Source organism: Epargyreus clarus, unplaced genomic scaffold (assembly GCF_041222505.1).
Source record: "Epargyreus clarus isolate Ecla_fem2 unplaced genomic scaffold, WU_Ecla_fem_2.2 ptg000015l, whole genome shotgun sequence".
In the NCBI taxonomy this organism is placed as follows: Eukaryota; Metazoa; Arthropoda; class Insecta; order Lepidoptera; family Hesperiidae; genus Epargyreus; species Epargyreus clarus.
In genome coordinates this window covers 14,978,174-15,004,602 of record NW_027332223.1, presented here as the reverse complement: position 1 = coordinate 15,004,602, position 26,429 = coordinate 14,978,174, and the positions used below count along the sequence as shown (strand labels likewise).

Genomic DNA, 26,429 nt, shown 5'->3' with positions numbered 1-26,429 from the left:
GATGGTACTAGTGTAGCGATGTCGCTAAATTTTAGGGCAACAATGAATGGTTACGTTCCGCTCTGTGTAAATATGTATGTCGGCCGCGAAAGCTTACGGATTCATAATTTGGTATTTTTATTTTGGGTTTCAAATAATTATTTGTATAAAAATGAAAGCTCTTATATTGTAACTATTGTAAGTCAAAAATATAGATTGACTAGCTAAATAAACTACACGAACAAAAAGAATACGCAACCTCAGTCATACATGCACTTACATCTAATTGGTGCTACGAGCAAAAAGCGTGGATTTGAAAAATCATTCCTTAAATTTACTACAAAAGAAAAATAAAATATTGTAAAAAATGAAGATGTTTACGAGCAATACCTACTAAATTATTAATACTATGTAGTTGAATAGAGGTAGCAAATTAATAATTAACTTCCAATAATTTAATAAAGCAGCTGATCTCAGGCTAAGTACCAAGACACATGAACGGGTAACTGAGCTAAAACTGTTTAAATATTTAGGAGCTGAGCTAAGAAGCGAGCTCGGCTAAAGAGCGGCGGTAACCCGTAATATATCGAGCATTAATGGCGAGCATGCTCCAACGACTAATTGCCGCGCAAAAGGAGTGGCGCTGAGGCCGTCTAATGGCGCCAGAGACATCTTTTACCTTTGAAACCTTTATTCACGTAAAACTTTAATATAATCCTTTTAGTAAAAGATTCACTAAACTGTCATTTTAAATTAATTACGAAATCTGCTCTTTGGATATTATAATGCAAGATAAGAAGAGTCTACATTTATACTGATTTAAATTTCAATATTTGTGGTCGTTAAAATTATAATCACTATTTTTTTATGATCTGTCGACCAAACTTATCGTAACTTTTAACAACCTACGTCTTTGTAAGAAAACGTCTAAGGATATTGTCAATAAATTGGAACGCTATGCATTGGAGCGCATGGGAGGAACCTCAAGGGAAAGTTGTAATTTAATAAAGCAAGATCCGAAGGCTAAGTACCAAGACACATGAGCGTTGCTGAGCTGAAACTATTCAAATATTTAGGAGCTGAGCTAAGGAACAAGTTCGTCTATAGAATGGGGTAAGCCATAATCTATTGAGCAATAATGGGAAGCATGCCAACATTGCCAACGCCTAATTGTCGCACATAAAGGAAACTAGCGGGATCGTGAGTGAAGATGCAACTTTGTGGAGACTCACTTTAAAATTATAATCATTGAAAAGATGCGTTAATATAATGATTCTTCAATAATTGAAGTTTTTGAGTTCTTGAATAAGTGAGACAGTACATAATATCGGTGATACAATGAAATGTAAAGAGGGTTTCCAAACATCTATCCTGTCAAATGTGTTATTACACATGCAAATTGTTCCTTATTCATTTTTATTACTTGTGAAATTTTACTATATTATACAATATTAAATAAAATAAAATCTAATTTCCCTAGCATTATACAACAATTTTGAATTTAATTCAAAATCGATCTTCTAAGTCTAAACGTATTCGAATAAGCGGATTCCGGTTTCCTACCTCGTATGGATAATTCGTAACTGACCTATTTTCCGACATTTTAAAATGGAGACCAATTTCTATCAGTCTTGTGTAATATCTGCGTTACTCTATCTTTCGCTCGGGACCGTTTTGATCGATGGTATCGTCTACTCTATGTATTTCCAGTAGTTGTACCATCTCCAATAAATATATGTGTTACAGACCCAATATTTGTATTATGTTTTAAAATGTGAAAATATAGCAAACTCTTTTTGTAGCTGTCAACTTCGAAAATTGTAATTAAGTGCTTTCTAAAACTCTCGTTAAAATAATCTTTAAGTTTACTAGTTTATCCTACATTATTTATTTCCCGTAATTCTCGCAGCTAAATTTAATGTTGTCTCCCGAACACAAAACAAACAGGAGCGCATAATGCACTCAGTTCCGGAATTTTTAATTTGCGCGCCGATGTGATGCTCAATATGCGACCATCGCTCACCGTTTCGAAGCTAGATTTTATTAAAAATTCACACACGATTTACTCAAATTTATGGTGGAACAATGAAATTTGGTAAGCTTTGTGAAACTACACGTAAAATATTGGCCCGCGAACGGTATTGGTAATCTTTTGGTAGATGAAATTGTTCCTACAATATTTATAAAAAGTTCCTTTTGTAAAACGCAGCACGTAATAAACATTTTTTGTTGTTTTAAACTTTAACACGGGTTTTATTATGGTTTTAAAATTGTATTTTTGTTTATTATTCTACGATATCTTTGACTTTGAAGAAAATATATTCAAAGTGGATTAGAAACACTGAAACTTTATTATTATTTTTTCTGGCGATAACATATTATATTTTCAATTGACTTTGAAAAAAACTACACACGCACTATAACCTCTTACCACTATCACATTTTTTCTTTAAAATATCAAAACAAAGCAGCACATTTAAGACAGCATGATAAGTAACAAACATTTTACAAACGCACTCGATCCTTTAGCTCCAACACATCTGTCACTTAACCTTATTTTATATCTGGATCTACACAACTGTACCCCACTTAATAAATTACCTCCACATAGTGTTGGCATTCAAGCTCAGGTGTAAGTCTCAACCAATTGCCGGGGCAATTGAGTTTCGGCACAACGAAATGGGGAACAGACCGTGTTGACAAATGCCAGCAATGGAATAGGGTTATAGAGATGTTTGTTTTAACCAGAGAGGTTAGATACAGGTAGTGTAGGGTTTTAGAGTAGGCATTGTAAACATTTTCATACAAAAACTTTTATCCCAATTCACACTGACACCAGCTTGATTGATTGACACTTGACATACGAGTATATTTCAGATGGAAATTAATTGTTTAATCATTGTCTTCAAACCTTGGCTTGCTTGCAAATAATACTATAAATAATTATAATTTTGTAAATAAGTTATTTTATAATTATAGTTTAATTTATTTATTTTAATTTTCTGTAAGTTTAATTATAATTGTTTATATTTATCAGTTAATAAATTTGATATTAACCTACTCAAAAAAATACTGATTTAATTAATTTAATATCCAAATTTAAAAATCAACTGCTACACAGTCTTTATGCACAGTAGACTCGGATGTAATCTACAAGGTTTACGAATTTAAAACTAGAGTAAGATGTTTCTTTTTAAGATCGAGATTTGTTTTTAATAAATTCATTTTTTTTATTGTTACAGAATATTGACGTAAACCTGCGCTCATTCAATGACAAGATGAACATGGCGATGGTATGTATACATAAAAAGCTTTATATAATAATTATAACGTAATTATAACTCATCTGACCAACTTTGACGGTATATTTTTAACAAAAAAGTTACGATAACCTCTTCCAAGACCAACATTTTATCTTTTTGATAAACAAGATTATATTGATAGTAGAAAGATAAACGTCGACTATAACAAGTGTCTAATTAAAATTATTTTATAATTTATTGTGGGTGTTCTCGATTTTTTGATAAGAAATCTCCATTAGTTACGTTTACGTCGTTTAAGTACGTTGTTTGGAAGTCTTCTAACTGTAGTATATAGGTATAATATTAAATATTTTACCCAAAAGTCCTTTTATTTACATTTTATGACTATTAATTTTATTTTATATTTTAAATAAAATTTTGTTGTTTCATGTGACTCGGATCAATCGTAACTTGTTATATAACTCTGTTATTAATTAAAAATATATTTTGGTTGAAAGAGGGTACTAATGTTTCATATAATCTCAACCCTAAATTACCCTAGATAACTTAGACATTTTGTAGGTAAATCAGAAAGGAATAATTAACATAGGTATATACGTGTAGCATATATGTGTATATATGCAAATATGGAATAAATTCATTAATTTATTACACATCGTTCACAAATAGATATCCATTCTATCTTCAACGATCATATAAGAATTAATTTAGATTATTGCAATTACACCCCATATTGTATTTGTGTTTACAGTGCGAACGCAATATTCATTACCGATCCCTTATAATACAGTTATCTGTCATTAGACAGGCGGTGTCTCTGTTTGCTAATCTACGTCATTAAGCCTTAATTCGTCCAATCGCAGTGTTAAGGCGCTTCGCACACGCAGCGTTTGTTTGAAAACGTAGAAACGTTGAATAAACGCTAAGTAACAAGCGTAGCCTTTGTATACGTAGTAAACCATAAATCTTTCTTTGTCTGTCTATATTGGTCATTAACAATCTTACCGTAGTCGAAATAATTCTTTATGAATCGATACCTATAATATACCAATTCCTTATAATCTTACTAAAAGTGTTGCTATTAATAATTCAGTTTCGATGTTTCATGCTAATTAGTGCTACCGTCAAACAGATAGGTTTAATTGTAGTGTCTCTGTGCATGAAATCCGTTATTTCATCCGATTTTTCGGGCATTTACTACTCTGGAAAATTAGAGATTTTTAGTTCCAATTTGACAGTTAAATGCTATTAAATCGGTTGAAAAATTGAATTTGGCAGATGTTTCATCGGATTGTGATATTCATCGGATTGCAATATTCTCAAAAAGGTAACTCCGGTCCTATTCGAAAAAATATAGCAGACTGCAAAACGCTGGCTACTTTTATAATGTAAACCGCTTCGTATAAAACACCCTTAGGTTTAAAATAGATCTATTAGACACATATAATTACAATCGCGTCTTATCTACGCGTCAACAATTGTCTCGCGCGTTCGTAAGTCTAACTTAGAGTCTTAGTTCTTAATCCCAAAAATCCGCATTAATACGTCTAGCAGACAACCTTTTCTGAACCCTACTAAGTCATACGCTCTCACTAGCTCGCCCTTGACGATTCCTTTTGTTTTACGACCCTACCGTACGTTGCTTGTAAGGGCTGCCTAATGTTTTTGGGAAATATATTAGTATTTGTTATCGGCTGTCGCAAAAAATGTAAATTGTGTAAGTATATAGATGTAGAAAGGTTAATCCAAACTTGTACAAGTTTGATATGATGTTTCATGGTGAAAAGATATATTTGTGGTGTCTTTCATTTAATTTTCTAATACACTAATTAATTATATTTCTCTTATACACGGGTTATTGTTAAATTACCAAGTTTTTATATTAAATATTTCTTTAGAAACATTTATTGCTGATTCTAAGTAAGGTACACGTTTTACACTGGGCTCACAAAGAGTATAGGACTCATTGTATGTTGGTAGAAATTTTAACACACAACTATAAAAAATAACTGTACATATACTAAATACAGTAGCTACAATTGGCAACCCTACTAGCGAGGGCTGCGCATAAAACTAGGATCTTCAATATCACGCCATCTGCCCGCCCATCCCCAGGAATCACTCAAAGCGCACAAATTACAGAATCTCGCGTTATACGCGTCAAGTGAGCGGAGGGCAGTTTTCATAAAGCCCGGCCATCGCATTCCGAGGAAAAATCCCCTCTTTACGATGCTCCGAATTTATCGGAACCGTGGACTTAGTAATCGATTAGACTCCTAATGTTATGGATAAACTTCCTGGTATATTAGTGAAATAGATCCTATATTAAGACAAAAGCTAGTCCGAATGATTTAAAAAAAAAATAAGCGTAAAGTAGAATAAACCCTTTATTAAACTAAAAGTATAAACTATGATGGATAAACTTAGAAAAAGATGTCATGGCCCTCTACCTACTTAACATTCGTTAATAAATTGATATAAAATTATTAGAGCTACTACTTGTCCTGGACAATGACAGATTAAAGAGGTCTCAGCCAACCATCACTAGTTGGAGAGGAATGCTAGGAAGTACATTTTAAAATTCGGTTATTGTTGGTTTCAAACAAAATAAGTCTGTTTGAATACGACGTCCACAATCGAAACGCTTGCCTCGAAATCGTACAGACTAATTATTTGAAGCGATCTCATTCCGACGGAACGCGGAAACTTTTATTTTTGCGTTTGAAATTTGTCAGTTAAGAGGACTTTTTCGCTCGAAAACACTCCGAATACATAAATTGGAACCATTGTTTCTTTGTAGCGAACTTTCCAAAATCTTGTTAGGACTCATTATTGTCCGATTTCAGTCCGGAGCATCGGCGCCATTTCTTCGAATGATTCTTATTAATTCGCCGCCGGACTCGGTTCGCAATAAAATGTAAAACAAAGGGAATAAATGGAAGGGCCGTATAATATTTACGCAGGACCCTCGACCGCCGGAAACAACGAGCTTAAATTTTCGGGTTTTTCCGGATTTTTTCGGACAAACTTTGGGGACTCCTGACTTCCCGGGCTTGGACGGCGCTAAGTTCCCGGCGGTTTCCCGTTGTCTCTTATTTGAATTTATTATAATAATTTCCCGGGCGGATTATAAACGAGACGCTGTACTGATCCCGGAGTTTGTTTTTCTTTGTTTCTCTGTTATATTATCGTCGTGTTAGGCCCGACGCGGCCGTATATAACAAAAGTAATAATGATAAACATACTCTGAAATTATTGTTTTCTTGTAACTTGATTATTCAATTAGTAACGAAGAAATGTACTAAATTGGGATTAGGTATTTCTGTGATATTGATAATAGTTGAACTTTAAATTTAAATAATACCTATCTACTCAGAAATTAATTACATTTTCTCATACATGGATACATTCACACTATTTTATTCACCAATGTTTCATACGGTAATTCTTACAAGAAAATTAACAAGAAAGCGAAAACATTGAATTAGTTGCTTACCCGTCCCTTGCTTTAGATTATATTTAAAATCATACACACTAGTACAAGCTAATTTTCTATAAGAAGAGCAAAGCAGAATATCACCTACTATGAGCAGCGAAACAAAATTACGCCCACATTAAAAAGTCTCAAATGCCCTTTTAAAATCCCATGCCACGTCACAGGTACGTCATTACTGTAAAACAAACGATCACGATGCAAGTCCTCGGCCTCTGACAAGCGTTCTTAAGCGCCGTGTTTGTTTCGGCACTCTCAAAGCTCCCCTTAAGTTACTACGTCATTACGTACGCAAGTGGTTCTCAAAGTGGACATAGTCTGTTACCATCGGTTCTTTTTTCTCGAAAATGAAAATTAGTCTGTCTGAACAAGACTTTGGTATTTATTTGACTTTAACTTCACATTTTGTTCTATTTATAGTATGCGAATACAGATTAGGTTGTGTACAGATAATGTTATTTATTAATTGTAAAAATATTTGTAAAATCTATATACTCACCATAACATATATTTTTTAATGTTGACCATTTACGCTTAAAATGAACTTTTACCCTGCAAGTACCAAAAATAGCTAAGAATTTTGTTTTAAAATTGTAAAGGCACATACCGTTGCATTTTAACTTATATACAACAGCTATTTCTTTGCAACATTAACTACTTTGAGTACCACAGATCCACGCCCTCGCCGTCAGCACTCCTTACAAACACGAGATAGCATCTCGCAAAGGTGTTGCGAGCGGGTATTTACGACTATTCTGGTCTAGGCTTTAATTTAAGTGTTCAATTCTACAAGCTCAACTTATCGAAATGGCTTTAAGATAATAAAGCTTCATAAGACCTATAAATTGAATTTAAGCAATGGATTTCAAAATACATTTAGACATTTGTCAAATACATCTAGACAGATTAAGATAATCAACACGTATCTTAATTTAAACTGAATAAATAATTTACAAAAAATAGAAATAAAAGATTTGAGTAGTACATCAATATTGCTATTCCTGTAGAATAACGCTTCTATCCAATTGGATAATTTCTGCCTACTAGAACTAGAGCAAAAAAATTAATAGATTGATTATATTACAGAATTTACACACCACGCAAAGTTTTATTTCGAAGCAAAACAGCAGCACTGCCATTCTATAAGGTAAGGTAATATTTGTGATGGTAGCTACTAAATCTTAGTTACCTTAAAGAAGTTCAAATGAAAATTTTACAAAAACCGTTACCAAACCCAAGCGTATCATCGTCACAAATTACGTCAATAATTAGCTGCGGCTAATTAAACCTAAGCGTTATTACGGTCATCGGCGCACCCAATGGCCCAGCGCCCATTAGGTCCTCATTTCAATTGAGGGCTCCGTTGCTGGGTCTTAGCTTTTAATTGTGGGGCGATCAACAACCGATGATGGTCTTTATCTCAGCCCATAGGGCTTAGGGTCAAATTTTAAATTGGTATTTTATTTTTTAGTTATTTTTAAAGGTCCCGAGATACTACAGTGGGACATCTTTTTGACTGATAGAACAGTGTGGCAAGGAAGAGTTACGTGGAGAAACGAGAAGACCAAGCGATTTAAATAAATACTTTGTGGGTAATATCTATCTATAGTCAGTATCTAGGCACGACTTAAATCTTAGTAGAATTAAATCTGTGAGTAGCTTAGTTGGCGTAGTCGTGAGTTGGTTGAAACGCACCCTCTCAGTCGGAGGGTTCGAAGTTCGAATCCCAGGCGTGCAACTCAGATTTTTCAAAGTTTCAAATTAATTGCTATAATGGTGAAGGACAACATCGTCAGTAAACCTAAACATCTGAGATTTCTTTAGAAAGAAATAATCAAAGCTAAGTGAAGTCTACCAATTCGCACTTAGCCAGCGCGGCGGACTATGACCTAAAACTCAGTGACTTTTAGAGAAGACCCGCGCCCGGCAATGGGAAAATAATGGGTTGATAAACACATCCATCATAACATTTCAAATATTAAAACAAAACAAGACAAAACATAACTGAAACATGTATAAACAAGACAGGAAGGAACGGGTTAAAAGCTACTTCACTGTCTGCTGTTAGAAACATTCTCGATACTCAACACTTTTAAAGTTCAATTTACTAAGTATCGAATCATCGTTTCAAAGTGCATCCCGCTCTTGAAAGGTTGGAAATGCATTGTAGTAATCTGAGAACAGTAAATAGAGGACAATAGGGAGGAGGAGGTCGTAAGGATATGTCTCACCACGAAAGTGAAGCGAAGCTAAGAATGAAGTAATGTAAGTTTAGATTTCTAATATCTAAATGAAACAATTTAAAAAAAAAGTAACGAAATTTTAAAATTTGTAAACAATTTATTTTCATTTGCAAATCCTACTCCCGTTCCACACCCATAGATATATCTTTATTTCACTTTACCAGATCAATTTATATTAAGGAGGTAGCTATATTTGTTTAGAGTTATAATTTATGTAGGTACTATACTTTGTCCCTGTAGTTCCGGGACTAGAATAGGGCTACGGTATCCCCTGCCTGTCGTAAAAGGCGACTAAAAGGGGGCTTCCGGGATTGCGGGCGGCAAGAGTGGGAGCTTGAACCGTCCAACAAGGAAGCCCGGGAGGGACGGTGGTGTGTGTGGCCGCATACCGTCGTAAACACCAGGTGTGCGGGAGGAGCGTAAATTGCTCCCCCAAGGGCAGAGCCCGATAGGGGCATCGCGCTCGGAGGACTCCGTTTTTGTTCCATCGGAGATCGGGTTTTAGTGCGGTCCCGCATAACCCGGCGTCGCTCCCACGTCGTCAGGTACCTTTTGAAGGTTTCCCCCTCGTAAACAGAAAAAAAAGGTACTATACTTAAAATAACATTACTCATATTTAAACCAAACCTGTCATCGTCGACACTCGTATATCGCTCACTCGTTCACAACAGAACAATTCGAAAACTGTTTGTGAATTTAAGTGTACTCGGAGGACAATATTTCGTAACACACGAGAGCGGACTATTTCCTTTATTGACATTAAAGAATCGGTTTGACTAAAGGTTCTTATTGTCGTTCCATTTGTAGAAAGGGAAGGGGGAAGACATTTATTATTTCTCGGTTCTTTTCTTTTCTTTCAAACACAAAAGGTCAAAATTGGGTTGAGTAGCTTTTTTATTTGCGCGTATTCGATTGGGTCGCTTTTAACTATTGTGAGGATAAGACGTTTAGTACAAAGTGGGGATTAAGATTGGGTATTTGTTTGTTGTTATTATTTATCAGTGATAAGTTTTGTAAGTAAACATTGACGTTGCTTTTGGTTTTGGCAGGATCCTATTCTGCCTTACACATAGACGTAAAGCAACCATAACAACAACTATTTCTAGTGCCATCCGTCAATCTATCCATCAGCCTTTTGAGGTCCACTGCTGGACATAGGCTTCCCCTAATTAGCGCCATTCCAACCGGTCCCGTGCCTTTGAATCCGTTTCGCGCTTTGAAGCGGTTTCCCGCCGACTTCTTTAGGTCATCGGTCCATCTGATCCTTTCTAGATGGACATACAACATATGTGTTGCATTGGTCTGCCACACAGAACTGAAGACTCCGGTTTCGAACCCGGCTGTTAGTATATTTTGTGTCTCTGAAAGGCCGTTAACACAGGTTATCCTAATGTAAGACTTTTGTTTAAATAATCTTCTGTAGATATTTGGTTTTATTCGACCGACACTACCATATCAACCTTACCTAACAAAATTCTCGGAAATGCTGCACACTACTTCAGAATTTCTATCCCGAATCAATATATCTGTTCCCTGTCTCGTAGTTAAACGTCAGTTTATCCCTTAAACCGGTCCCTGTCAAGTCAATGTGAACTATGTATGGCGTCTTGGAACTGAATGGGGTAAGATTTAGTGCAGCACCTCTCTACTCTTTATCAAAGTAGTTTCTTAGTGATTTAGTTTAAAGTTCAATCCTCAGATTTATGACCCACTGATGGCTATAGGTCACATTACGAAGAGTTCACTTTTAAATGAGGCATACAGCATAGTCACACTATTCCATAACGGATTGATAGAAGGAAGTTCGGGTTAATGACCCACTCTCGTTGGTTAATCACAAACTGTTCGACCTGGCTTAATTAGTGTACCACTTGTAACCACTTGTACTGAAAGCTTAACACGCCCTCCGACGAATTGAATTTAGTCGCTAACGATCACCCATCTAATTCCTGAGCGCGCCCAGTATTGCTTAACCTTTACGATCCTTCGAAAGAAATATTTTTGTATCGCATGCTCGTTGACAAAACAAACACTCGTTTAGTAATTCAAATCAAATGTTCTCACACCCTAACCTTACACCATGTAAAATGACCTTCAGATAATTTTAATTAGAGACCATCTCAATAAATTACTCAGACAAATTGCTTGCGATAGAATCGGTTTATCTCTACATTTTGTTACCCCCACTCCCCATCCATTCATCAAGCCGATAAAGTGCGCTTTGCAAGCTTTGAAAAATGCGCCGCCTAAAAAAATAAACATAGATAACATTCCCTTTCAATGAAAAGGGAATAATTGGACGTCCGTTCCCGTATTGAATAAAATACCACGCGATACCAGCCCAAAACGAGGTTACGAACGCTTCTATCAGAATATCACTGTGTGTCAGTTGGACTGTTTTTGTTTTATTGCAGTTGTAGTCCAACTGATGTCTGCCACTACCATTTTTTCATAATATAGAAAAACAAACGTATGTACTAGGTACCTATATGAAATCCATTAAGATGATAAGTAGTCCGCTCATGAATATCTTTAATCAACCCCAGATACGACCCACTGCCCTATACATTACATACAATACGATGTCTACGGAGATCAAAAAGTACGTTCACAACCCGTTTCAACTTATTCTGTTTTTTTTAGTTTATTAAATGTTAAGACCGACATTTTTCATATTTCTTATTTCAAATATAGGTCCTACTTCTTCTTTCTAATTTAGGAACGTAATTACAAAAAAATATAGAAGATTTTTACTTGCTTCACCAAAAATGTGCGTTTATAACGGTGTTTTAATTTTGGAAACTTTACTCTGTTAGACTCATCAAAGTACCGTGTTGAAATTGTGCGTAAAAACGCTTCATCCCCTCATTAAGCCCTCCCCTTTCTTAAAACTGTCCCCTCGGCCACAATGCAACTAACTAACGTCAAGCAGATCGCTTTTAAATTAAGCTCAGAGTATAAGATTCTGTACAGAGCAGCTTGCTACAGAGGTATTTGTCATTATAATTTTTATAAATGTTAAGTATATAATGTAGCTAAAATGACCCGCGTGTGAATCCAATCGGTCTACATAATTAAGGAACTTCGAGCTTGATCTGGATTTTGATGGAAGTCCGTTAGTGGCTAAGTTTTGTGCGCGTTTCCGTTATCACTTTTTTCACTGGGTAAACTATAGTTCCTAATTCTTATCCTTGGGTAGTAGATATTTAATTTTGTTGGAACTCTAATGGGTAAAATTGGAAATCATCTAACCCTGGTTGGCTAATAACCCGTACCTACCATACTTCGCCAAAACTCTTTGGGGCAGCATGGTGGTATATACTTCAAGTCTAACTTACAGCCAAATTAAATAAATGTAGCGATTCAATCAAAACTATAGATTTAAAAATGCAAAACAAACCGTATAGTGTATACTGAGTTTTTCAATCACGAATCCATTAATAATTTTCAGTAAAAATATTTGCACTCAATTCAGATATTTCCCACTATAAAAATCCCGGATAAAAATGAAACTAGTACAATCACGATGAATACACGATTACACACATTTTTAAAACCAAATGAACCAGTCATCTAATTTAAAAAGTACAAAATTGCAACAATTACACATCATTACTCTGTACTATGCAGAATGCTCAAGGGAGGTCGCATCTGTCGCTCCCTTTACACTAGTCGTAACCCTACGACCCTCCCGTCATGCCCGCCTGGTAGCTTGCGTGCGTAATAAATCCATTTTAAGTGCCAGGAGACCATGGGGTTGTTTATCCACCACTGAGGGTCATCCCTTAAGTTACTTAGTTTTATTTTACCCATTTTTTCAGTTGTAAATTTAACTACTTTATTTTGTGTGTCTTCCTTCCTAGTAGATTTACTTCTCGGAATTAATTTTAAAGTACTAGGAGAACATAATGAATAAGAACTCCTCTAGTCAAAACTCGTACTGGTGATTTGATACACTGTCCCGGCAGAAACGAAGTAATGGCCGTATTCGGCCTATGAGCCCATTTCACACATTATATAAACTAAAAGTAACAGGGAAAACAATCCACTACCAAAACCAAAGTCTCTGCCATTCATGGACTTCTATAGTCCACCTCAAATGGAACCGGAGTTGAGCACCAATGCCCCGCCCCTTTTTTGCAATATAGTCACGGCAGCCAAGCTTTCTATCTGGAAAGCGAAGTTGTTTATATGGTCCGGGTACGATCCCCGGCCAGACAGATATCTGAATGATGAATTTAGAAATCTGTTCTGGGTCTGGGTGTTTATGTCTTCGTCTTTGTGTGTGTCCGATACAGGGAATCCTAGTGTGCGGCTGTGAGTATAGAAAGCGTTAATATGGATTTTTATAATGTACTTTTCTCCCACTTCAATAAACTATAGAAAAGAACAAACTCAAATTCTTCTATCCTTGTCTTTGGATCGGTTTCAAAAGTATTATGTACTCTTTCAACATAATATCGTTCGTTCGTAAACACATGAAGAACTGTTCCACACGACGGCGCCCTTTGTGCGTTCCCCACAAGGGCTGCCAACGTTCCTCCCATAAACAGGGCTGTCAATATTGCTTTTTGTGTTACTTTTTTTTTTTAAGAGATACATGATTGTTTTATTGAGTTGTATGGATCGTATATCGCATAAGTATAAATTAATTTCATCAGCTATACTACTGCTATAGCCACGCTAACTGTGCCATTTGTATACAATTAAAGATTGCGCATTCAGGGCTAGGTAGTGTTTCATACATAAATCTTCAAACATGAGTGAAAAAAGATATTTTTGTGATAAAATACTAAAACGTTTTTTACTTGCAAATACAAAGTTTCTTCAAAATCGTGAAAGCCGTGTGCGAGAAACCAATTAAAATAAGAACAAGAATTACTCATTAAAACTTATAAGATTCAGAACCAACATACTCTGTTAATGCAAACTTGGCCATGTCAAGATGCTTTCAAGGCTTCAAAGTTCAAAACACTAAATAATTGAATAAGTGGTAACCCTCAACATGCCGCTGCAACGGAATCCTAAACTGCAAATACATTGCTTGCTAAACTACATCAAATTAATATACGAAGCATACAGAATGTACAATGTATATGCAAAATATAGTATTCACTGATGTTGGATATGAATGATTGGTAAATGGTATTGGTATGGGATCGATATTAATAACACTTTCTATACCCATAGTTTTAAAATATTCAGTGATATGTGTCTTGCACACACATAGACGAGACACTTGACCTGTGTCTGACATTTTAGTTCGCTGTTTTGTTAGGTGTCTGCCATTGGTTAACTTCACACACCTTACAAAACAATATATGACATTCCCCCAAATTTGTATGTTTCCTCGGGATATTTTCTTTACCACAATGTAGTATATGAATTCAAAAATCAAAGGCGTGGCGTCCGTGACCGAGACACGAACCTGGTACCGTTGGTGTGAGACTGAGATACCTTGACTGCTTCTAAAATTAACCCAAATAGACGATTTTAATTACGTTTTTATCATGACATACTCTTTTGTACGCAACTTGCATCTAACAAACTTAAAAGCTAAATGGGAACTTACAGCTGTTTAAACTTATTTAAACTGAACTTAACCCCAAATAAGGGGGAACTTTTGGCAAACATTTCAACTGTTTCCCCATCTTAGTTTCTGCCGAACAAAGAATTTGGACAGAGTCCGAACAAATAGGGGTTCGATATTGACAGGAACCTTCGAAAAAACGATAAATAAATCAACAACGAATTAAATAAAATTAAGCTTGCCAGCTCGTAACCTCTGGGCTACTGATATGTAAAGTTAAGCAAAGTTGTGCACCGTCGGGAATAGGATAGGTGACCACTGGTGACTTCGGCGAGCCATATTAGTAGCAGATTCTAGTTGTTTTTATCTGATAGCAGTCGTTATATCTTGTCGGAAGCGTCACCGACGGTTTAGAAAAACTGAAACTGGGTGCAACTGACCCGTATATCGTATCTATCACCAATGCGCATTGCAGCAGAGTGATAGAGGAGTCACTAGCAGTCACACATATAACTTGAAAGGTGGTAGAGCTACATGAAGGCGATCACAGTTGTCTATGTGCGGCAATTACTACTTGTCACACCACTTACAACATGCTCTCTTGTTATTTAAGAGAAATGTTGCCGCGCCAGACATTACTTTTGTGGGACTTTGTTGTGTGAGCGTGGTGCATGTTTTTTTTTATAATATAGGAGTAGCAGACGAGCATACAGTCCACCTGATGGTAAGTGGCTATTGCCGCCCATGGACATCTGTAAGCAACCCCAGATAGGATTAGATATTCCTACCTGAGGTCGGATACAGATGCGCCGCTACCCCTGAGGACTAAGCTGGAACGCCTCGAAAAAGTCAGTCTACCTTACCACACCCTTCAAACCGGAACACAGCAGCGCCTAACACTGCTGTTATTAAGTAGAAATCGTTGTGGCGGTGGTACCGCCGGAGTCGAACCACAAAGGGACTTCTACCACCTTCAAAATGTTGTATAAAAGTTAATCAAAAAATTCATATCATTCAAATTTATATGCATAGGCATATATCAAATACGATATGAATTGTTTGTGTCTACAATAGTGTCTACACTATACTTCCATATAGTTTCCTGCTACTCCCGACGTTATTTAATTGCACCAATCAGTTAAGATTCGCGTAAATGTTTGCTGTATACACAGTAACATGATATTCCATTGACAATTGATTCGAGGAAATGTGCCACGCCATAAATACCGATAACCGACCACCATCTCGACGTTCCACGAACGCAACACTATCCCTCGTATCGAAATACAATCTGTGACATCGAGGTAATGACAGAGGTTATTGTGCGGATAAAGCGCATACGCACTCTCCGTTCTACGGGTTTGATATTTATAAGATGGAAAACACAATGAAAAAAGTTTTAAATAAAAAGCCTTTTCGTATTATTCCTACCCATATGAGAGGGCATAAAAGTAATTTTACCACATCTATTTCTGCCTCATAACATGGTCTGGTTTGAAGGGTGATAAGGGAGACATGCTTTTCCGAGGACTAAGCTGGAATAGTCCTCAGGCTTAGCGGAGCGTCTGTGGCCGACCTCAAGTAGGAATATCTAATCCTATCTGGGGTTGATCACAGATGTCCATAGGCGGCAGTAGCCACTTACCTTCAGGTGGACTGCATGCTCGTCTCATACTCCTATTTTATAAAAAAAATATAGGAGTATGAGTATTGTTATCTTTATATTACCAGAAAGAAAAAGATTATTTAGTGAAAACGATAAGAAATACCCACCTAGTTGATGATTAGGGTCGCATAATGTACATGAAATATAGTTTGCAATAACGTGGACTACATATCCGTTTGCCGAGACAAAACATCCATTATATTTTACATGTGAAAACTATATGAGTCCTTAACACGCTTATTTGACCCCGCTTCATGTCACATCATTTGCATCTTGACGCGTAATAAAAATCATTTACAAGTTGCAGCATTTCATAAAACACTGCACCTATCCATTATGACATATTAAGACAGTTTCCTAGTATTCCACGAATAATAACGATATGTGATACCGTATATCGTAATTCAGTCGGAGCTTAGACAGCAACTGACAGGGTCTTTGATCGCGTTGTTATTGTGATCCACACGTGCGCCAATGTGTAAACATTATAGTTGGGGCGACCACGGATTATGTAATTATTAATAAGTCTTATCAGTCTATAAATTCATAGAAAAATGCTAATATGACAGTTTCCATTCTCATTTGAATAAAAATTTACGTTAATTTTCTTTGTCAATAAGTTGAAATTTTGTTCATATCAACTTAAAGATACAAAGACAAAGATAATTAACGTAAAGTGTCATTCTTCACGTTATCACAACTGTCTCTTAAGTTAGATACAATGTGCTTATGCATATATTTAAATGAAATGCTTTGAAATGTGTGGTACAGCCTTATTATAGCGTTTTATTACATTCCATGGAAAACGTAAAGTAAACATTATACTTCATACATATTTTTTTATGAATTAGAATCTTCGTCATGGTAAGTAGTCGGCGCTTATTGTGTCGTATGTCTATTACACTTATAGTCAACTCCAAATAGTATACAAGTCCCGCCTAATGTCAGCTACGGATTGATTACTGAGGAGTAAAACTAAATGCATAATATCCGCCTTGCCACATTCTTCAATATATTACTAATCTTACAAAATAGAAATATGCTAATGTTAATGCTTAACATTTACAAACCTTAGTATCCCGACAGTGGAATTGGATTCTTACTTTACTGATACAGAAATCTAATTTCCCAGACAATATTCTATTACTTCTCGAATACCTAGCCAGATCACCTGGAAAAGGCTAAACACTAGTTTGCTAGCAAGAAGTCATTACTATCATACCCGGGGCTACATTATGTCGTGATTTCCATCTAGATAGGCAGTCTCACTCCATTGTAGTTTCCGATTCAGATAACAGCTTGACCAGAATAGCTAGCGACGGCGTAATTGTGGGCCATATTGCTTACACAGCTAGATTAACTTGTTAATAATTTCAGTTTACATGTAAATTAATTAATGTAGATTGTCTTCTGAGGGAGTGAGGCAAACTGAGGGATTGAAGGTATAGATTTTTAATTTTATATTATGCCTAAGTACTAGTAAGTACTCAGGCATATTATAAAATAAAAAATTCTAGAAAGCAAGGTAGTAACCTTGCTTGATAAATGTGATAGAAATAGCCATTTTTTTTAATATCGCGGCGAAAATGGCGATCATATGACGTGATAGATTTTATTTATATTTTTCATAATTACCTCTGCGGTTTTCGCTTATGTTACGAATACAATTTAAACTGCTAAAATGGTCATGCAAATTAAAAATTACTAAAAATCGATACTTAAGTAATAACGTGAAAAAAGTCACAAAAATAAAATGTTGAAATACGGGAAAATCCTAATCAATACAATATTCATGGTACCACTAAACTAAAGATAAATACCGGTGCTCTGCGGAGTATCAACCGCGTCCGGTACACATGTGTGATTGAATTAAGCGTCCAAATTACGCCATACATGGCTCTGAATGATGCTGGTTTGATTCTGTATACGGGCAAGGCTATTTTGACCATCGCTATTATTTGAAAACCATGCTTATATTGGCCATATATTAAAACGTGCATTTGCATGTTGCTTGCAAGCCAAGACTTAAATTGGAATATAAGATATGTGCTCGCCAGGAATCGAACTGAAACTTACTTAGCAAATCGATATATTGACCACTTTGCCACTTTTTTAAAGGTGGTAGAACCCTTTGCGGTTCGACTCCGGCGGCACCACCGCCACACCTATTTCTACCTAATAACAGCAGTGTTAAGCGCTGCTGTGTTCCGGTTTGAAGGGTGTGGTAAGGGAGACATACTTTTCGGAGGCGTTCCAGCTTAGTCCTCAGGGGTAGCGGCGCATCTGTGGCCGACCTCAGGTAGGAATATGTAATCCTATCTGGGGTTGATTACAAATGTCCATGGGCGGCAGTAGCCACTTACCATCAGGTGGACTGCATGCTCGTCTGCTACTCCTATATTATAAAAAAAAAAAAAAAAAAACTTTGCCATGTAATGTCTGTGCTAAAAACTTCACAAATGTTTATCAGTTTAATAAAATAAGTAAATTCTATTATTGTAAAAATATACAAAAAAAGAATTTAAAAAATGAAATCTTTGAAATCGGCTGAACGACTCCCATTGCTATGCGACAGTTACAAAGGTTAAAAAAAACATTGAGAAACGGTGGGAAAATTAAAAAATGGCGCTTTACGCCTCGTTTTACATGAAAGAATTTTTTATCAAACGCATCGGTGATTCCTTTTAAATGTTTTATCGAGGTAAACTTTATTATTTTACGTCATAACCAGAACGTTGGAAATGTCATACTGTGACCTACCAACAGGCTTTGGAATTGTGTTCAAAAACGTCTGAACAAAAAGTATTACGACAGAAAAATATTGTATCAGTTCTGATACAGTCTGCTAGGGGCGCTCATTGGAAATGTAGGGGCAAATAGGTAAACAAATACGAAAAGTAATTTTTGTAAAAACGTAAAAACTCATATTAAGGGTACAGTTGCCATTTGCGTAGGACCTACCTATATCTCCTAACAAGAGGATCTTATACTTATTCAAACCAAGTTAAAATAAAGTGATTTTAAAACTAAAAATGCATAACTTTACTGGAAGAATGGAAAAAATATGAATAATAAACATCAATGCTCCAAATTATGTTTAATACTCGTAAACAATTTCAACATATTATGACGTAACTAATCAAGTTTGAAAAATTATTGCTAAGCAACGATATTTTGGCATATTATGTTTTCGCTTTTAAATTCAGGCGTCCATTTTATACTAAGCTACATAATAATATGTAGTCATAAGTTAGTTTTTGTGTTCGTTTTATAAATGCTAATGTGCTTTGTTCGCTCTGTTGTTTTTATTGCGATAATAGATAAAACATGTCCCACTGAAACGCCAGTTTTTGCGTGTGGCAACATTTGGACAGATGTGAGATTTATTACCTACGCTCGTAATAAAATCATATACATTAGCCTTTGTTTTTTTAACTACATTTTATTTGCTACTTTACCCGCGAGGTCCAAAGGCTAAAGCATTGAATATTTAGTTTTTGTAAGAATATGTAAACACAGAAGTCAAATACAAATGAACTTGTAGAATTATTAGATAACCCGGCAAACGTTGTGTTGCCATATAAATAAAAAAATGTTAAGGGTGAACAACCCTTATCACTTAGGGGTATGAAAAATAGATAGTAGCCGATTCTCAGACCTACTGAATATGGATATAAAATCGGTAAAGCCGTTTCGGAGGAGTACGGTAACTAACATTGTGACACGAGAAATTTATATATAAGATAGAGATCCATCCATCAGTTAATTTTCCATAAATAATTTAAACTTAATAGCCATAGACATAATGAATACGATGAATGTACAAGTTATGGTCTTCATCAATCCTCTCAAAAGGAGAGAGATTTAAGCCCTAACTTTGAAAATCAGATGTGCCTGGGATTCGAACCTCAAGCCCTGGATTGAGGCTACGCTAAATTATTACATTTTTATTATTCTTGTTTAAATATTCAAAAATTGTGTTAAACACTTTCCTACGTCCACATTTTGGAAGCCGTGTAATAATTTAACTTAACTTTCGTTATCGTAGTCAAAATTTCATTAACCTGTGAGTACCGATAAAGAATCTACATTGGAACTGTCATGGTGCTTGATAATATGTAATTTATGATGGTGTTCCTAATCCTCCAATTATCTTCTAATTAGAATCGTGGGAACAGCAACATGGTTCTTTTCATTGAATATTCCCTTAACAACATAGTGGGGAGACATTTCCACATTCGCTTATATAATATTCACTGGAAATGTCTTTCATTACTGGCGTTAGTTACAATGGAACACGACGTTCTAATTAATATGATATGCTGTTTTATAAATACTAATATAATTATGACAGCGATACAGTATTATTTGTAATGTTATTTTAACAGAGGTAGATTATAATTCTAGACTGTAAGAAGAATGCTTAATGTCCTTATAGATACAGATAGCATCCAGCCTGATATGCAAGTTCCAGATTCGATTCCCGGCTAAGTAAATCTAAATCACCAATATGTCTATAAAATCCAAATTCAAAATTTATTTTAGAGAACAGCATTTATGTGTGCCTTACCACAACCGCCATTCCAGCCATAAATGAGAGTCTAACACATTCGCTTCTTAACATTCATGATAGTATCGTGACCACCATATCAGATATATCTAGAAACGCATATATTTGGAAATGTAAATGATTCATTAGTAATTTAACGGGCTCCTATATGTGTGCTACCCAAGGCCGCATAAGAAATCTTTTATTTATTTATTATAAATATTCACAGGCACGAGCTCACAGACCAATCACATAAGCGAACCCGCATTCATCACGCCAGACAAGTTTCTGTTTCAATGAACCGAAAGAAATCCCTTATATTCCCCTTGCCCTTTATTACACACTGCAGTGGACCTATGTATATACTAGTGTACTACTCTATATAAATCCATCTTAGTACGAGTATCTATATAGAGTGGTTATTTTCGAGTTTTACTTCGTTGATTCTTTTCCTGTTAAAATACCTGCCGAAGTGTATGGCAACCGTTATGTATTCGAAGTCGAAAAATAAATTTGTACTCGTGTAAACCAATTTCCAAGAAATGACAACGTGTAACTTGGATTCGCTTTTTCTTTCATTAATTGGAAAACCGTTGCTAAATGAAAAATTCTCTTATATATCTTAACCGTTTTTGCGCATGTAGACTTCAAATTACCAGACTAAATTGCCATCCTCAGCCTCAGACCAAAATGTTATATTTTGCCTCTTATAATATTGAATGCCAATTTGTGTAGTTTACACGAATTACGCACACATACAATACAAAGTACGCCCATTGCTTGCACTGCAAAGCAATATCTCGGATGACTCGTCACTTTGTTGGATTAGTTAATCCTAGGTATTTCCTAAATTTAGGATTTTTTTATATATTTAATGGAAAGTAGTCACTGTCGCCTATTGACATTTATAATACCATGGAAGTCACCAATGCATCACCAACTTTGAAGCAGAGATCTTTTTGGACCTTTTTTTGAAGAATCCCATACAACAGCGCTCCGGTAATATCTCGGAAGGTGTTAATTCTTAGCAAGAACATCCGCACAAATCTAAACATTTAAATTTACTGTTACAAAGTATTTATATATATGTGCGTTAATCCCAGAGGATGAGAGAAAAAGTGCAATCCAATTGACAGTTTAATCCGGAGTGCAGTGCAGTGAGGAACAAGGGGGAATCTCTCGGGTCATTGAAACAGAACGGCAGATATTTATCGCTCCTCATTGGGGTTCGATGCTTGGTCGATACGAAAAATTAACTCAGCTTGCTTCTTACTCCAAAAAATAAAGATTAATAATGGAATATTACAATAAAGTACCTTTTTGTGAACTAATATACAGTAATAGTAACGGTATATAAGATTCTTGAATGTTGCAAATGTTAACTTTTTGTCATATCGAATTATATTTTAACCATTCTATGACAGACGATTGTATTTTTTAGTTTAATTGGATTGGATCGTTCATTGGATTAATATTATCCAATTACATGCGACTCATTTGAAATTCTACATTGGATTGAACGCAATCGACACGCCATATCCTGGAATTATATTGCTAACGTAACTATGAACTATATTATGGGAAATGACCTAAATGGGTGAAACCGTTCACAGACGCATCAACAATTGTTGTGTTAAACCTTTTCAGTAAATGTAGTAATCCAAAATGACAGTATTATTTACCTCTCACTTCTTTAGTATAATAGGTACGAGTATATAAAAAAGAAACATGTACGATTATAAGCTCAGTGTTCCTTAAAGACTATTTTATATAATAAAATATTCAATTACAACTTCATAACTTTTTCTCTCACAATCCATTCTATTATACATCTTATTTTTCAAACAATATAATACACTTTTTACTTTTTATATACTTTCCCGAAAGATTGCTACTCACCAGCAATTAAATAGGCTCTTATTAAAATAAAATTATTAAAAAAGTATTGTAAAGAAAAATACTCTTACACTACATCAACTATTTTCGATTTCAATCTTATTAGGAACATGTAATACTTTATCTTCCTTGATCATAAAGAAGTCGCATGCCTCCGTTCCAATAAAGCAAGATGCTCATAGCTCACCCCCAGCACCGGCCACCCCGTCCGGCCGCACCCCCAATTCGCAAGATTAAACTGTCAATTTACTTTTTTTCTCTACGTTGTACATTACAATGGATGCATTCTGTTTTTCCTATAGTTTTTATAGAAGTTTCCACTTCTCATCATGACGTTATTAATTAATCATATAATATACAATAGGCTTTAGACATCTGTTTCTATCGAATCTAAAAACAGTAGTGCTGTTCGCACTTTCGGCTCAGTACCCATAGTATGTGGTTTCACAAAAATGACTGTTTTTGTAAAAACGTTCAGTTCTGATATATTCCGCTAGGGCGCTGATTGGAAATGTATAGGAAAATACGTAAACAAATATAAAAACAGTGTTTTGTAAAATCGTAAAAGAACCACAATCAAATCACAACTCTACAATATTATATTTACATATCCAGATCGAAATCGAGAAATCTAACTTCGTCATTCAAATTTAAACCTAATCAAGGATCAAACCTGGAACTCTGCATGTCACACCGGCATACGAACACAGATCAACAAATCTTTGTTAGTCGGTTACGTCGAAATTTGTCAATATCTAGTATAAAGAAATTGTCAAATGCAGATCTTTGATAAGAGAACACTGGATAGATTGATTATTAATAACGGCGTAAATCGACACACAATTACCAAGTTTCAATACACATCACGTTTCACTATATAATACAATAACCATTTTGTCGTTCGTCTGTCCTCACCCTTCGTTACAGTAGTCGTAATTTAGTTCCCAGCTGCTTCCCGTGTAATGCTGATTGTATTGGGAACGATTCCGGAATTGAACCCGGGCTTTTTATGTGATTGAGCAGTTGTTGCCGTAAAATTTGTTAAGTACGCACTCTGTTCTTTAATTAAGTTGTAGGGAACGGTAGAGTATGTGTGGAAAAAAGGTTGAACTGGTAATTTGAAAAACATGACGTGGAAGGTTTTAGGTTTAAGAGAGATTTTTAAATAATAAAGCTTAGATGAGAATACTGTATGTGTGAGACCACTATTTCCTTATTTACGGAACACCAAAAGAGGTATATAAAACAGCCTTCATTTGTTTTCTTACTCTCGTTCTTACTTTCGTTAGTCTAGATAAAATCAAAATCGGTTCTAAAATATTGTCACAATAAAAAACAATACTCTGTGATATATATTTTTCCTAGCTGTAATTTTCTGATTGTTACAGACGACTAAATAGGAAGGCTTTAGGGCCACTGCCATATCTGACTTAAAAACAACTTATATTGCTGTTTAAGGCAAAAACAGCAGTGACATGACATGACTTTAGAACAACCTCACCCCAACCGAATTAGATCAATTCAGCGAGGTACCTAGATATACTAGATAGTCTGTGTGCTGGACGCAAATAACAAATCTCTTCAGACTGACGCTGTTGAAAGGATTTCTCGTCTGCGGTTCAAATAAACAGGTGTGAGTCAGACTCAATGAATAGAGATGAATCACTCCACATTACTTCGCAGCTACACGCGGATTCCCATTTTCATTCAACTTGTGTAAATCAAAACAACCAAAATATCTGAATGCAAATACAAATGTAACATAGAATTCCAGTAGATTTGAATTCCGAAAATATATTTGTTTTTATGAAATGGATTTTTTTATGAAATTGAAGTGGAGCACGAGAATCCCGTAGATATTTGTAATCAACCAGATAGGATAAGAGTCATACCTGAAGACACATTTGCGGGTGATCTCAAGTAGACCTCAAATACTTCAGCAACGCTGATGCGTTGATCCCTGATTATCTCTCAGTCTCATATAATTTATGAATTATGTAATTTTGCATGCCTTAAAGGTTAAATAAGTGGAAGTCATATTCTTTATTACACCTATTTTACTGTACCTTATAAGCAAATAAAGATTTATTTTTATTATTATAAGAGTCTCTATTATAACGCTTCAAAAAAAACAAGCAAGCAAGATTAGGTACCAGTACTAACTATTGCTGTTATTAGGCAGAAATAGTTAAGGCAATCGTCCAACGTCAAATCTCTAAGTTTAAAACTGTTGTTTAAAAAAAAATCACACAAAAGATACCCACTTAATAATTCATACATTCAAAATTTACCGTACATATTGTAATCCCGCAACAATAACGTAAGCGACATTTAAATTCCGTATTTATATGACAGAGTTCAACCGTTCTTACAATGCCGATTTAAACCTTACAAAAGGGGTGGTAAGCCGGCAAGGAGGCGGTAAGACAAACGCCATCTTGAGGCGCACCTTATTTTTGTTTAGACAATCGAGAGTGGCAATTAGCGCGATACCTGCCGCGGCACTTAAACATTAATTCCGGGGAATAAATTGGAGCCGGGAATAAATTAAGTCGCGAGTTAAACCGAGCACTTAGCACCGGAATTAACTGACGCTTAATTGAAACTAGAGGGGAAAAAGTGTTTCCCGACCACAGCTGATAAGCACAACACTAATCCGCTCCTAAACAATGGATTAAAGCAGAGGCGCTCAACCTTTTTCTCACGGACGCTAGATTCCCCGTTTGTAACTTTATACCTCTGTTATTATACGATTGCGAGTGCAGCTGGTTATTTTTGTGAATTGTATACCTTTTTGTATCTGGTATAAGTTCATTATATTTGCTAAGAGTTAGGAAAAAAACCGTTTTCAAAATTTAACGTGTGTAAAAGCGATTTGTGTGTGTGCAACGAACAATAAGCACAAACATTATTTTCAGCTCAATAATAATTTAAATTCAAATAGCTCATACGACTTGTACAGTTTGTAGTGACTAATTGAAAACTAATTATATTAGTTTATTTAACCACAAACCGAGTAATCTATTAATCTTATCAGTTTCATTTCTTTTGAAAATATTTTACCCACAAGTAACAATTACACTAAAATAATGTATGTACGCACTACATAGAGTTCTGCAACCACTTGAACGATCCAGAATCAATGGATTAAACTATTTAAATGCTCTATCCCTGCTCAAGTATTCAACATTTTTTACCGCTGATTACAACTTGTGACGTAATCTCCGGTTTGTTTCGAGGCGAGATGTTTTAAGAAAAGGATTTGTGTTTGGATTAAGCAGCGAGATTATAAGCCCGGGTGAAATATTACAGCTCTCTTAGTAAAATGTACTGGGGAATAGTGAGCAATAATTTATGCGACTTATATTTTTCTTTTGAAGTGTTTCTGTTAGGTTACAGGTTCTATTGCTTTACAAAGTTGGTGCTTGCCTGTTTCAGTGACATATTAACGCCCGTTGTTAATAATCAATCTATCTGCAGATAACTGACAAAGGCTTTATCAATGTCTGCCTACTAGAATGGTCAAATTTCAAAGTCTTTCATGTAAAAATTAGATTTAACCGACGTAAGTAGATCGGTGACACAAATTGACGTCTCCTCCGGTTTGGATCAAAGGATCATCTTAATGTTTTGACACATCCAATATACAGTACTACAAGTGTAACGACCCGCGTAGCGGAGCGGTCACCATGCCGGTCTGACGCGCAGAGGGTTCGATCCCCGGCCAGACAGATTTCTAAATGATGAATTTAGATTTCTGTTTCTGGGTCTGGGTGTGTATTTGTGTCTGTGTGTGTCCATAGCACCCAC

General features: G+C 35.5%; 1 protein-coding gene across 5 annotated transcripts in view; it reads left to right on the top strand.

The window, feature by feature from the left end:
* Positions 1-26,429, top strand: part of LOC140748270 (uncharacterized) — a 344,103-nt gene that overhangs the window by 171,560 nt on the left and 146,114 nt on the right. For all 5 annotated transcript variants that reach the window (XM_073081057.1, XM_073081053.1, XM_073081054.1 and 2 more), the window contains one exon: positions 3,222-3,272. In XM_073081057.1, coding sequence (XP_072937158.1) covers positions 3,222-3,272 — 51 coding nt within the window. The remainder of the gene's footprint in view (positions 1-3,221; positions 3,273-26,429) is intronic.